Raw genomic sequence first — 14,672 nt, 5'->3', positions numbered from 1 at the left:
AGTGTTCAAATCTCAGCCCCCATCTCTCCTCAGCCCTTTGAACAGACGGACACACGGGCATGCATACCTGTGAGAAATATGGCCGACAGCTTGTGGAAGGAGATGAGAGGGTTTTTGAGTGCTTCCAGATCGAGAGCACACACACACGCACACATACACACACACACACACACACACACACACACACACACACACACACACACACACACACACACACACACACACGACCACACACACACACACACACACACACACGGAGGAAGGAGCAGATGAGTGACGGCAGATAGAAGCTCTCTGGTGCTGAGTGTAAGCTGACAGTTGCTGTGGAGCAGAGTCGTGGCTCGGTCAGTTTTCGTGTGAAGCTGCGATTACAGTGATAGAGAAGCTGTCCTTGGCCGTGACCGCACTTGTGCAACAGCCTCAACTTTTGGCTTTGTGCCTCCAGAAGAAATCCTATCGTCACTGCTGGAATAACTCCCCCTTCGATGTGGGAAGCGTTATTCTAAGTAGTCATGATATAAAATACAGCAGGAGTCATGGTCTTCTGTATTTCTTTCTTTGTGTATATAAATCTCTCTCTGTGGTCTGTTTCTGTTAACCTACTGCCTCTGGCATTCCTGTGGTTAATTATCTACTCCTGGTTAGCCTGTGTTTGCATTTGAATTACCACTGTGTCATTGTTATACCTGAAGAATGAAAACACACTCTTTATGATAGGAAACATTATAATTCTGAGCTGTTCTGATATTATGCCCAAGAAAGAATAGTGAGTGTTTTCTTTTTAAAAGAGGAGGACACCGATTTCAACTTCACATTTATAGGGCCCTATGAAATCCGTTTTGTTTTTTTCCAAATTCCGTTTTGTTTTTTTCCAAATTCCGTTTTTTCCGTTTTCATTTTCATGAATTCCGTTTTTACACTTTAAGCTATTTAAATCATCAGAATGAGTGTCAAATAAGTGCGAACGAATACATTTATTAAAACATCACAACATTGCACTGTTTTCAGTGCTTCAAATAAGAACATTACATAAATAATAAAGTGCTTATAAACTTTTCACAGTGTCCTTAAAGTGTAAAAAATGCATAACGGAGGACTTGAGGACCCTTTTTGTAACAATAAAAAGTGCTTATAACCTGTCCTTCATTTTAACAAATCATAACTGTGAATAAAAACATTTAGTCAAAGCACTGTTTGAAGAATACATCAAACCAGTGGACAAACAATGCAGAATTAAATTAAACCTTAACCTGCAATAAAACATGAACTAGGAAAATCAACATCATTGATTTTCTATATATATATATATTAACAGGCTGCTAAGTTAACTCACCAATGACGATGTTTAGGACGCTACAATCCCGTGCATCCGTTGTTTCATCCACAACCACAGCGAACTTCTTCCCCCTGATCTGCTTTAAAACGGCAGTCATGTGTTGATCAAACACTCGAGGCAGGTGAGTCTGGCGGAGGCTGCTGGCATTTTGGGGGAGCGCTCCTCCGTGTTTACAGTGTTTGACTAGAAACGGGCGTAACTTTTTTAGCTTCTCAAGGGGGATGTCAGATGCGGCGCACACAGCCACAAAGTCCTCAATAAACTCCACTCTTGAATCTGCTGAGCTGATTGTAGACGTAATTGTGGTTTGTAGGGCCGTGCCCTGGCTACGGCTTTCACTGTTTTTTAGATGGATTTTTGACTTCAAGTGGTCATCGCACGTATCTTTTCTTTTCCAATCAATAGTATGTTGGCATACTCGGCAAAACAGCTGATTACCTGAGTGATAAAATTGTTTCGGGTATTGTTCCGCTCTGAATTTTGGGGTTAAAACCGAATTATTAAGCTTTTTGGAAGTTTTAGGCTTTTCCGCGGTCAGCCGCGGGCGCTTCAACTTCTTGTTAGGAGCGGGGGCGGGACCTATTGTTTGCATCCCCGCTAACTAGGCTGGAGTGGTGGACCGGGTGTTTTTAGCATTGTTTTGGGAGTGACTGCTAAACATTCAGTGAGGTTAATGTCACCTGTATTGTTTCCCTTTCTCTCGAAACTGAATTTCACCAAAATAATGGCGAATACCGCTGCATTCCGTGTTAACAGTAGATTCCGTTTTTATTGTCCGATTCCGTGATTCCGTCCGCGTTTTCGTTATCGCGGAAATCATAGGGCCCTACATTTAGTCCCAGATTAGTTATTTCTTTATTTTCTATATCCAGTAGGGGTGACCAGGCTCAGGGGGAAGAGAGGGTTGTCCACTAACCAATTTGGTGGTACGATCCCAGGCTCCTCCGGTCTCCTTTTTTCAAGTGTCTTTGGGCAAGATACTGAACCCCATATTTCTCCTCAGAGCTGTGGCAACAGCTTATGATAGAAGAAGCGCTGTCCATATACCAAAGTTTGGCAGGTCCCACAATAGGCAGATGCTCCATATCTATATCATCATTTGAACACATTTTATTAGTTATTCTAGATAAAGCTAGTCTTATATTTTCCGGGGTAAATTGAATGACCTAGTCCGAGCGGATATGGATATTTTCTACTTTTTAAAATGTACCCCTGGTTTTGTCCCGTCCGGTCTCCAAGACGTTTCTCTCATTTCCTGCTCTTGGCTATCTCCTTTTTTCCTGTTCATCTTTCTGTATCTGCAGAGCTGGCTGTGGCATCTTTTGATTGATGCTGCTTCGATTGCGTTTGCCATGGTGTGATTTTTGCCCAGTGATTTCCCTCCGCTCCCAGTGCACAGGATGTCAGTCGGTGTGTCTGCAGGCGGCTGATACAGGGTCTGATGTCAGTGCTGGTTGCCATGAGAGAAAAGAAGAGAAAGGGAGATGAGACTTGGCATCATATTGTACCCAGTCAAAAATGATACCACAAGCGTGGGACAACACTGTCATTTGTGGGACATTTTAATTGGTCTTGGAAAGAGAGAAGAAAGAAAGAAGAGTAGAGATGATGCCAGATTACATTGTTTCGTGTGTGTTTGTCTTTGTGTGTTTCTCTCTTCCTGATAGGCCAGAGGTGTTCAGGTGGCTACAATAAGGAGGAGCTTCAGTTTAAATCTCTAACCAGCGATTGGCTGGAGGCCACTCATCTTACTGCCTTTGTAATGGTTCAAATATTTGAAACCTTCTCTTTTATAGGAGAAACCAGAGAGACAGTGGGAGAAAGGGAAACAGAAAGGGAGGACGAGCGGGAGAGAGTTCTGCTCTGAGGGATTTTGACGAGAGTTTTAATTGGCTGCTCTGCTGTAAAACTGTAACTGGGCTGTAAAAAATGTTGCGGGGCGAGAAAAAATGGCAGATATTCTTTTTTTAACAATGCCGTTTCCTAAAGGCTTCCTGCTTTCATAATGTCAGGCATCCCCTTGAGCTTGTAACATTTAGAGCTCTCAATTACTATTCTCTTTAGTTGTGACAAATGTCAGCATGATGGACGAAAGGCCGTCCGTTATTGGAGGGTATTTACACTAGGATAACTTTTTGTAGATCATTTTACGGCTAAAAATAAGAAAATAATGAAAATCCAGGAAGAGTTAATCAAAAAGAACAGAAATGGAACCGGTTTCTTGTTTTTCTAAATATATAGGCTTCTAGATTTCAGTTCTCTTTAGTGTTTTAGGGGTTGATATTTCTCTGTGTGCAAAACGGGTGAAGTGTGTCTCTGTGGTGGGTTTGACACTCGTGTGAAACCTGCCGCAGCTACAGATGTCACGTTGGTTTGCTGTTGTTTTACTGACCCTCCCTGTCACTAACTGACCAAACACCTCTGTTTATTTTACTCCAGGGGGTTGGGGATGGGGGTCGGGGGGGCCACCAGAGTTGAAGTCGACTGTGTCTCTTTACAACAAGAATATGCAAATTCATAAATGAAATGTTTGCTTTAAAAAAAACTTAATGTTTCATGACAATTATATTTTGAATACATTTTATCATAAACTAAATATGTCGAATTAATGCCAGTCTTTGAATAAGCTCTAGATGTAATTTAAAATATGCTTTTATATAATAACATTTTTCTTACATGTATTTCTTAACCACATAGACTTTAAAGGTAATTTAGGCCTATAGTGTGTGCATATATATCAATGTGTGTGTGTGTGTGTGTTTATTTGTGTGTTGTTGAAAGCTTGAAAGTCTTGTAGCTTATGATGACAGCTGTCCGTAGACACCTGTGTGCGTGGTGTGTGTGTGGGACTGTTTGAAAGAGAGAGAGAGAGAGAGAGTGAGAGCTACATAACCAGGGAAGCACACAGACAGCTGCCAGACAAATGTATCAGCTTTTTGTGTGTCCGTACTTGTGTGTGGTCACTTGTCCTCTGACACAAACACGGGCGTGTCATTGGTTAATGAGCTTCACAGCTCATTAACAGCTCTTATCACCTCCGCTGCCTCCAGCACATACACAGACGGAATCAAACCGTGTGGCCTGTGATATCGTATCTACCTCGCAGCGCAACAAATCCTAACCGCAGTGATGACTGAGCTATTAGACTCCAATTACAGTGTTCAATCTTGCAAATGTATTCACATGGAGACTCATTTATTAGCGCTGTTGGGCTGTAAAAATGCTGTAATGTTTGTGTTATATCAACAGCGGAGATACTGAATGTGCCACGTTAGAGATAAGGCAGTGTGTGTGTAGTTAATAAATGATTCACCCGTGCTATATCAAACATGGTCAGATTACGGTGCAGCTTTGATGCTCCCACCTCTTGTTTTTACTTGGATGGTCATCTATGAAAACACTCTTAGTAGTAATAAGTCCTTTTAAACCTGTGCGTCCGTTTGTGCTCATCTGTGGTTGGCAGTGTGTGTGTGTGTGTGTGTGTGATAACATGCTTACACACACAGAATTCTCTTTTCCATGGCGTCTGTCTGTGACACACCCGTTCCATGGTTCAGCCCATCCTCTACATGTGTGTGTCCTCCCATGGGAGCAGCTGGTGGGCTCTATAAATAATGTCGGATGGGGTTGCCCCTGGAGAGAGGAAGAAAACAAGACAGTGTCTTGTAAAAATGTGTCAAAGCTAAAATATGAACGAAGTTATTCTATCAAATTCTTGGTCAGACTTTTGAGGTCACAGATACTGCCCTCTCTCTTCTCGCCAATGCAATCTTAATCAGTTTTCCCAGCTCCCCCCTTGTGTTTGGCTGCCTCATTAATTCTATTTCACATCTTTCCATGACTGAGTGATCATTTCCGTCACGCTCCAACATTTTTTGGATCCAGTGCTGGTCTCCTACAGCGCCCTTTAGTGCTTCTCGGTCTTTCACACCAACAGTTCCCCCCGCCGTCCTGTGCCAGTCACACTGTCTCAGCTGTGCACATCACTTTGGGAGGCGAGGACTGTAAATCATAGAGCGCTGACTGGGCCCGAGTGCTAATCTGTAATAGTTTATTTAGTCAAAAAATAACTTGGCTGGTAGCGTCGGTGTTGAAGTCTCATGTCAGTCAGTGTGTATAAACCGTACGCTGCCATTGCTTTCATATTGTTTTTTAGTGTGAAATAAAGTGGGCATGAGCCATTAAAGCAGAATTGCATATACAGTGTCATTCCATGCAGGATATTTTGTATCTGTATGTGTTTAAACCAAGTAGCTGAAGAATCTCTGGCAGCCTCAGGAATGCCATTGTATTCCCAGACCCGGAGGGTAAGACTGTAGCCAGCAGATCCGTCTGTTAGCACTGTGTTTAATGAAAACCTCCATTACAGCAGCCGAACACACCACAGCAGCTGTTTAACGTCACCGTCCTGCAGAGTGACTTGTTAATGTGCGTCTAAATTCGCATGTATGCCTTTTGTCGCTCTTCGTCCCGACCACCTTTATTTGTCACTGCAGTATCTTGGCTTTACTCAAGCGGCTGACCCTCATGTTACCTCCCTTTGTGGGTTATCCATCCTGACGCTGTTGGAGTTGACCTCCAGCCTGGATCGCCGTTAGCACGAGGCTTGCCTGACGAGCGGGCCTGTCCGCACCCTGGCTCTGATTGACGGTGCGTCTGTGTTTGTGCGAGGAGAATGTGAGGTCCTGAGAAGTGACCTCATGTGTGTCAGGAGACTGACAGGGCACCTGTGGTCGAACCTCCACCGTGACTCTTTCACCCCTGAACCTCCACACTGGGATACACCACACACTCAAGTGCTCGGTATGGTGCGGCAAAGCGGTGCAACCTGACCCATCTCCCTGCCCCTGCTTGAACAGTATTATACCCCCTGCCAATTTCATCTGGCCTCACCACCTGTCGTCAGCTGTATTTCACGCTTGTGCAGCCTATAGCCTTCTGCTTCCCTCCATAGGCACCAGAGCGTACAGTAGTGAAGAACAAGGTATAAGAACCAGACCCAGACCTCCCCAGGGGCAGAAATCCTAGACTGATCCAATTACTCCCACCCGAGTCTGGAATCACACAGAATCTGCACCAACTGGCAACTACTTAATTTAATCTAGTAGGAAAAGTGTTACACGGTAAACAAGTCGAGCTGTTAAGCTGCACGGTAGAGAACACAGAGAAGCAGAAGAGAGAGAATCAGGTTTAACATATGTGGGTTTAAGCTGTTAAGGGAAAGCAATTTGCATACAATCAGTTTAAAGCCATGTTAAGGCTTGAAAATAACAATAGTTGTAAGAAGGTGTAACATTTAGTGTTGAGCATTAACGTCAGTTTTTTGATCCTCTAGGTTTTAGGAGGTTTTCTTTGGATGACTTTGCCTTTTTATTTTAGCAAGATTTTTTTCCTTCTATTTGTTGTACCATTAAAGTACATTTCTCTCACAAGGATCGTCTGCTAGCGAAGATGCTCACATTTCTCTTGTTTTACTTTTAACAGATATTTAATTAAAAACGCTTTCATGCATCTCCACATTTATTGTGTTGAACACAGTGGGATAATGGCAGTTGAGAAAGACCAGCAGCTCAGGCAGGAAATACAAGTCTTATTGTAACATGATAGTAGTAAGGAAATGGGTAAAGAAAGACTCTATTTACACATAATTAAAACAGCGTAGTACAACAGGTCTATGATTATATTCACAACTTTCTCTTTCCCTTTTACTCCTTTGAAACCTTGGGAACATGCTTGGCTGCCAGCAGTGTGTTGTTGTTGAATGTTCTGGTATTTCTTGGTATGCACAGTATCTAAGCACTCATCTTAATGAAAGCAGACCTCATGTCTAAGAATAAGTCACCCGTCTTTGTGCTTTTGTATCTGTCTGTTCAGTTTATTTTCTTGTGTATGGGGTGTATAACGGTGAATCTTCTCTCTTTCCTCCAGATGGTGTCCACACTGTCGTGGGCCTCTGCACGCTGCGCGTCACCATCATCACTGACGACATGCTGACCAACAGCATCACCGTGCGTCTGGAGAACATGTCCCAGGAGCGCTTCCTCTCTCCCCTGCTCAGCCTCTTCCTCGAGGGCGTAGCGGCTGTGCTCTCCACCAAACGGGAGTCAGTGTTTGTGTTCAACATCCAAAACGACACAGACGTGCAAGGCTCCATCCTCAACGTCACCTTTTCTGCAATGCAGCCCGGAGGCGTCCCGGGTAAAGGGACGTTCTTCCCCTCGGAGGAGCTCCAGGAGCAGATCTACCTCAACAGGACTCTGCTCAGGCTGATATCATCTCAGGAGGTACATGAGCAAACAATCTTCAAATTGTCTATTTCAGAACTCCAAAACCAAATCAATTAATGTGCCCAAAATGTCCTCCTCTCTCCAGGTGTTGCCGTTCGATGACAACATCTGCCTGCGCGAGCCCTGTGAGAACTACATGAAGTGCGTATCGGTGCTGAAGTTCGACAGCTCCCCTCCCTTCATCGCCTCCGAGACGGTTCTGTTCAGGCCCATCCACCCCATCAACGGGCTGCGCTGCCGCTGTCCCCTCGGCTTCACCGGGGACTACTGCGAGACCGAGATCGACCTGTGCTACTCAGGGCCGTGCAGGAACAACGGCAGGTGCCGCAGCCGAGAGGGAGGATACACCTGCGAGTGCCCGGAAGATTTTACTGGTGAGTTGGCAAAATGGAAAATTAGAACTGTTTAAATAATTAATACTTATTATTTTATTTTTAAAACGAGGAATAAGTTATCTTAGTGCCCATTTGTTCAGCTCGGACCCAATTTAAGACAATATGGGCAAAGCACTTTGAATCACAGGGGGGCGGGATCATCTGTGTCAGGCTGCCAATAGCAGCGGCACACAAGCAAAGGTCTAATATGTATTATGATTATTACAAAAAGAAAGCCTCAACTACACTACACTACACTGTAATGTGCCTAATACAAATTACTATTATAATAATATCTTAATGAAATTACGTGTTTTTTTCCCAAAAAAAACAGTGAAAGTCTCTATAAGTATGTGCGATCTTTCCTCTTGTGTCTGACAATGGCTCTAATGACTTGTACAAAATGGCTTAACCGCACTGACAGGTTGTAAGAGCTCTCAATCGCCCTATTGTTGTAGCTTGAGGTCGACCCCGGTGCAGGGAGCAGAAAGCGTGCTTTGTTATACTGGAGGTATACAGCCACCTGCACGCAGTGACACACGTATGCACATACAATACAGTTGATTTATTGCTGTACAGGTGGGTGAGGAATGCTGAGGACACTGGTCGAACCAGATCTGACTAGAATATCAGTAAATCTATTAACCCCAAACCACATTTGCTGTAATAACTTTAAAACTCAAAATAATCTCGAAACAGGGAATTATAACTAAACTAAATTATAACTTTTATACATTTTTATGTATATACAGTACAATGGGAAAAAGCTATTTGAAATTACAAATATTCTCTCTTCCTGCCTGGACGCCGCCCGTAAACGTGACTCTGCACAGCATTAAGTGAACTCTGGGATGATTCTAAGGCTTTCATCGTTTCTATTCAAATCATTTTGTGAAATATTTCCCGATGTCAGTGATCTTCCTCCCATAACTTCCCCCTGGTACATCTGATACCTGAGCGACTGTCTCCGCTCCTCTGTGTCTCCCTAATAGTCTACTGGACTAGTGACAGCCTTCATCCCTCCTTTCCCCCCCAACACTCCACCTCTCCTCTCCTTCTCTTCCTCAATCTTATCTGATCTAATTACCTGATTAGAGCTGCCTTTGTCACTCACTGGCACTCTCGCGCCTTCTCCTCTTCCTCCGCATGTCCATCTCCTCCGCTCGCCCGTCATATTTCTTCCCCTTACCTACATCTCGGTGTCCCCGTCTCGAAGGTCACAGTTCAACTAAGATAGCCAGGGCCCATCAGGGGCCATTATGGGGCTGATGACAGCGGGGAGGGGGCCCGCTCTGTCCTCCTTGGGTTACCTACATTACAGGGAAACAGATCCTTATAATTCCCCCCCTCGGAAAAAGGATTATGCTGAGGAGAGAAGGGCCATTAGCTGGTTTCAAGCGGCGATGTTAGGGTTCTTTCTGTGTGTATCCTTGCTGGACAGATTTTGTCTGGACATCAAGCTGACACACAACACTGCATGGGACATAGAGGCACCCACTGCAAATGATATTACAGTCAGAAAGAGGTCTCCTGCTGTATCAGTGGAGGAATGTAAATGAGGCAGAGACAGGAAACTTGGCCCAACCGATTTTGACCAAAACTGGATCCACGTGGTCATTTGGGAGGAATTTCCCATGAGAGTCACACCGCAGTAAGTCATAAATTAGATAATAATATCAAAAAGATTCATATCAACATGCAGCATCAAAGTTGGACGTGAAAGCTGACCCTTAAAATGTAGTTGCAGGCACAGAGGACTTCCTATAAAGAGAAATTCTGTACCGTTTGAACCCATAGACTGTATATAAAGATGCACGACATGACAGCTCACAAAAGTGAAGCAAAAGCATCTGGATCTCCACCTGTTGGCTGGCTGCAGTAAAGGTTATAAACCCTGCCTCCTCCATGTTAATGTTAACTAAAAAGTCAAAGTACACGTCAAATTAGTTTTTCTCAACGATGGTTTCCATCATTTTAGGTTGTTCGAATCAGACAGTTCTAGGTTTTGATTTAATTACATATTTGATTCCATGGAAACGAGTTACACGTCATGATGACAGATAAGACAGACTCACAATTAGTGGAGCGTGTATATAAGCGGGACCTTGCTACCGAGGCTCCATCCCCTGATTTCTACTGCGCAGACTCTGTCTTCCAATGCGCAAGATGGCAGTGTTCGTATCTGGGATATTAAAGCTTAATTTCTGGAGGGAAGTGGAGACGTATTGTCCATCTATACATACAGCCTATATTTTGACCATGAAGTGACCAACACTCCACTCCACTAAACTAAATATGAATTGGTTAATACAACACAACATAGACTGATAGACTCAAGAAGTTTGGACCAGGTTAATTTGTAGAGAACAGGGTTAAACTCCCATCTACTGATGTAAATGAGACTGCTGCTTAGTCATTTTATGGATGGACCAGTATATATTAAATTTTTTATCTTTTTTAAATTTGACCAGACACAGAAATATAAAACCATTTTACCACTGCTTTATTTTACATGCAAATTTAAGGAATGTAGTTTAGTGTTCTCGACAGGCCATTTTCTGACACTTCCTAAATCCAACCTGCGGTGATGCTTAGAGGGATTTAGCTGGTCAGCATTTATCTGATCTTCATATGGTTTTGCAGTTATCTTGAGGAGCAACTATGTGTTGGGCTTAAATGTCTCATCCCTCCTCCATTCCACTCTTTTTTCTTTCCATATCACTCCCCTTCCACTCCTGTGCTCCTCTTTATCGCCCATCCTCTCTCTTCTATCCAAACATGGAGACTTTGTGGCTAAGACCTGCACTTCCCAGAAAAGGCATATACACAGAGCTCAACAGTTTGCTGCTAATGTTTAGACTGATAAAGGCTTTTTTTAAACCAGAGTTTGAAAAGGGACCATAACAACATAATACTGACGCTGTTTTTAACCTGCAGATTCATTAGGAGAAGATACAAGTTATGTGTTTAAATTAAAGTTAAGTTTTAAGCTTGATTGATCAAACAGAGTTTTTTAATCAGCTATTATGAAGGTTTGAATATGAGGCAGGTGTCAATCACAGCTGGAAGTAAAACATAAAAACACAAATGATACTAAAGTACATACAACAGTTGCACCACAACTCTGAAACTTTGTTATTTTGATACCTCCTCTTTGTCTCTCGCAGGTGAACACTGTGAGCTGAATGCATCCTCAGACCGCTGTGTGCCCGGCGTGTGCAAGAATGGCGGCCAGTGCGTCAACCGTCTCGCAGGTGGTTTCATGTGCGAGTGTCCACCAGGGGAGTACGAGAAGCCCTACTGCGAGATGAGCACCCGCAGCTTCCCCGGACAGTCCTTCATCACCTTCCGAGGCCTGCGGCAAAGGTTCCACTTCACCGTCTCTTTCATGTGAGTACACTTTATAACCCTCCGTTCTTCCTTTGTTCCCTTCGCTCCTCTCTTCGTTAATTACAACAAACTGCCAAACGCTCCCTTTCTAATAATTATGTCTGGATGAAATTCAAGACCACGCCTGTAACACAGTCTACTCTCTCACTGATAAAAGATTGAACTGTATTTGGGATTTAGTATAGGGATATATTGAAATAAACATACATATGCATTTTTTAGACTTTGAAAGTATAAGCAGATATTGTATACTGACTGAATATAAGTATACAAAAATTCTCTCCCATGCAAGTTTGCTAAAACACATAACTTCTAATTGTAGACTGTAGCAGCAGTACGTCTGAGATACAGCAAATGGTAATCAATGGAACTGCACAAATAAACATAGTTGGGCTAAACTGTGTCAACTGGGGCGTATCGAGACATGTGCACACTTTTTTCTCATTGTGTCTCAGTTCCCTCGTCTCAATATGTGCATAACTACACATGGGAGAGCAGGGAAGACACACACACATACTCCGCCTAAACGTGCAAATTTATGAGGCGTGCCTGTGTTCTCAAACAAACTGAAACTGCTGCAGGTAAACAACCCTGGTTTGGCAAGTTTCAGACACAGAGTCTGTTCAAAAGTGCGAGTTCATCAGCCACACTGCGACGGTGAGAGAGGTTTTTGCAGTGCGGTGAAAACAGGAAAGGCTGTGTGATGAGTTTCCCTTATCAGTGTTTGGCTACAGCCCTCCTGACTTCCTGCCCTCCTGGCCTTACTGGCATCTGCCGGCTGACTCCTCTGCCCTCACCTTGCGCTCCCGGCACACACACAAACAAGCCCAAATGTGAACTTTGCACGCTGGTAGAAAAAACACACGGGAAGGTACTGGCTCAGTTACCAGGTATTTCTCCCTCTCTCACATGTGGACATGTTCCTGCATCATCTAAAGCACGGGAGCCGCTTCCTCTCTGCTGCCCACCGGGTTTACACATCCTGCCTTTCCTTTCCAAGCAACTTTTCCTTAAGAGCTTCTCGGGCCTTTCATCCTGAAGCTATCTGCCATGCATTTAACTGCTCAGTCTGTTTGCGTTGGATAGGTGCTTAGAAATGTGACGGGAAACTTTAGAGTTCAGAGAAGAAAAAAACAAGTGGAACTCACGCAACCTTTTCTGTTCCACTAATCGAAATGAATCCTTGTTTGGTTTTAAGTCTTACTTTAGTAATAATAATCTTTTAAACAGCAAATTTTCAAAATTTTTCCTCCTGTGACCTTCCTGTAGGTCTATTTAATAATAATAATAATAATGTGTAATAATATAAAATAATAAAACCCTTTTACAGTCCCTATGAATTATTTATTATTATCTTCATACATGTTTGGTTTGATCAATATCCTTGTCTTGCATTCTTGCTCGACAAAGAGTATTCAGTAATATAGTACCTTAAAAACCACAATCCCATTTGTCTTTGCAGGTTCGCCAGCAGAAAAAGAAACGCTCTGCTTCTCTACAATGGAAGATTTAACGAGAAACACGACTTCATCGCTCTGGAGATCATCGACGAGCAGATTCAGCTCACCTTCTCTGGAGGTGAGGCCTCGCCGTGTGTGTGTGTGTGTTATTCTGCCTGTGCATGTGTGGTTACCACTTACAGTAACTGCACTGCGAGTAGATTAACTTGGGTGTAAACACACATTATCTAAAGTGACTTTCATAAAGAGGTCGCTAAATAATTCTTATCAGCGTGTGCATTCTTTTGACGAGAGTGTGTGTCCGTCCGTGTGTGCATGTATCCAAATGTTCAGAGTTTTGATTTGTCTCTATGTGTGTGTGTGTGCGTGTAGCTAAGAAGGATGGGTGTGTGTTACAATTTTAAACAGCTGCTTTCTCAGAGTGGAAGCTGCCACACTGATTAATGATGGCCAAAAAACACCTTCATTACCCCCCCCCCCCCCCCCCCCCCCCCACACACACACACACACACACACACACACAGAGTTTAAACCCGATCAAACAAACAGCCTTACTGGTTGCCAGACCTGGTAACCGTTGGATTGCAGATCAAACGCATGTTCCTTGGACTGGTGACTCTTGTTCTCAGAGTCGCTCCACTTTCCCATGGTACCGCACAGGGATGAATCCAGTTCAGTATGATTATGTTGGGGCGAAGCCTGTTTGGGAACCAGGCCAAGTCCTTGTGCCCTGCTTCACATCTGAAATACAACTAAATGCTGAGCGCAGGAATCGTCAAATCCGTCTGATTCTCAAGTGCACAGCCAGTAAACAGTCATAATTTATTAACTTATTAACACACACACTGATACAAACCCTGGCATTGCTTGTCAGTGTCGCTGTACGGCTTACTGATTTCCAGAGCAGTGGATTCCTGCCCAGGCTGCCCCTGCCTTTGACAAACAGAGTATAACCCCCAGTAAATCCGGTGCCATTGTGCACTACAATCTTCTCAACTGAGAGCCATTGATACCGCAGACTAATACTGGCTTTCCCAACAGTTGATTTACGACCGCGGTGTGTGCGTATCTTAGCGTTTTAATCTGGGTACGTCAAGTGAGGACACAGAGTTTCCTCTTTAATAGCAACTTATCGACAACCTGCAGGATATATTGAGTGATGTAGATATTCCTCCTCTCATTGGCCCACATTAAAGTGAGACAATTTAACTTCTGAAAGATAAGAAAACACACAGCTTAATTTTTATACATAAAAAGCTGAATTCATTAGAAACCAGCATGGCACTTGGTAGAGTAAACAGTCCCCTTATATTCTATAAACCAATACCAAGTTGCCAAATCTAATGCTGCTTTCATAGAACATGAAGTTTTCAATCAAGATCCATGAATTATTATGTTTTGGTGGAGGTAATAAAATGCACACTTTTTCAGTTCAATACACTCAATGCTTTTTCAGTAACAGCCTTTCTTGGCCTGACCAGTAGTTTATAGTGGCTCATGTTTTTTAACAATCATTTGCTATTTAATGTTAAGCTAAATGTAAAAATACAATAACAATCTAAACAAATTAACTACTTAACTAAGTCTACATCATCAGAAAACTGGTTTATTGTAGCTCATAGAAATGTTTTTCATACTGTTGTTTGAAATTGACATGGTGAAAATATTTAAGATCTGAACTGACTCTTCACTTCTGCCCTGGTTCTCTCTGTCCTCTTCCTCCCCCTCATCTTTCCTCCTCATCTTTCCAAACGTCCCCATTTTCATTTCACTCGCTACCTTCTCTCCCTTCTCATTCTCTTAACTCCCCTGTTCCACCAACTTT

General features: G+C 43.2%; 1 protein-coding gene across 1 annotated transcript in view; it reads left to right on the top strand.

Annotated features, from left to right (window-relative positions):
- celsr1a (cadherin EGF LAG seven-pass G-type receptor 1a) overlaps positions 1-14,672 on the top strand; it is an 84,507-nt gene that overhangs the window by 27,353 nt on the left and 42,482 nt on the right. Inside the window, exons 2-5 of the mRNA XM_061079388.1 lie at positions 7,265-7,620; positions 7,709-7,997; positions 11,165-11,387; positions 12,850-12,965. Of these exons, the coding sequence (XP_060935371.1) occupies positions 7,265-7,620; positions 7,709-7,997; positions 11,165-11,387; positions 12,850-12,965 (984 nt within the window). The remainder of the gene's footprint in view (positions 1-7,264; positions 7,621-7,708; positions 7,998-11,164; positions 11,388-12,849; positions 12,966-14,672) is intronic.

This window comes from Limanda limanda, chromosome 1 (genome assembly GCF_963576545.1).
Source record: "Limanda limanda chromosome 1, fLimLim1.1, whole genome shotgun sequence".
NCBI classification, from domain to species: Eukaryota; Metazoa; Chordata; class Actinopteri; order Pleuronectiformes; family Pleuronectidae; genus Limanda; species Limanda limanda.
Note: the sequence above shows the minus strand (reverse complement) of the source record. Positions and strands in the feature narration are given on the sequence as shown.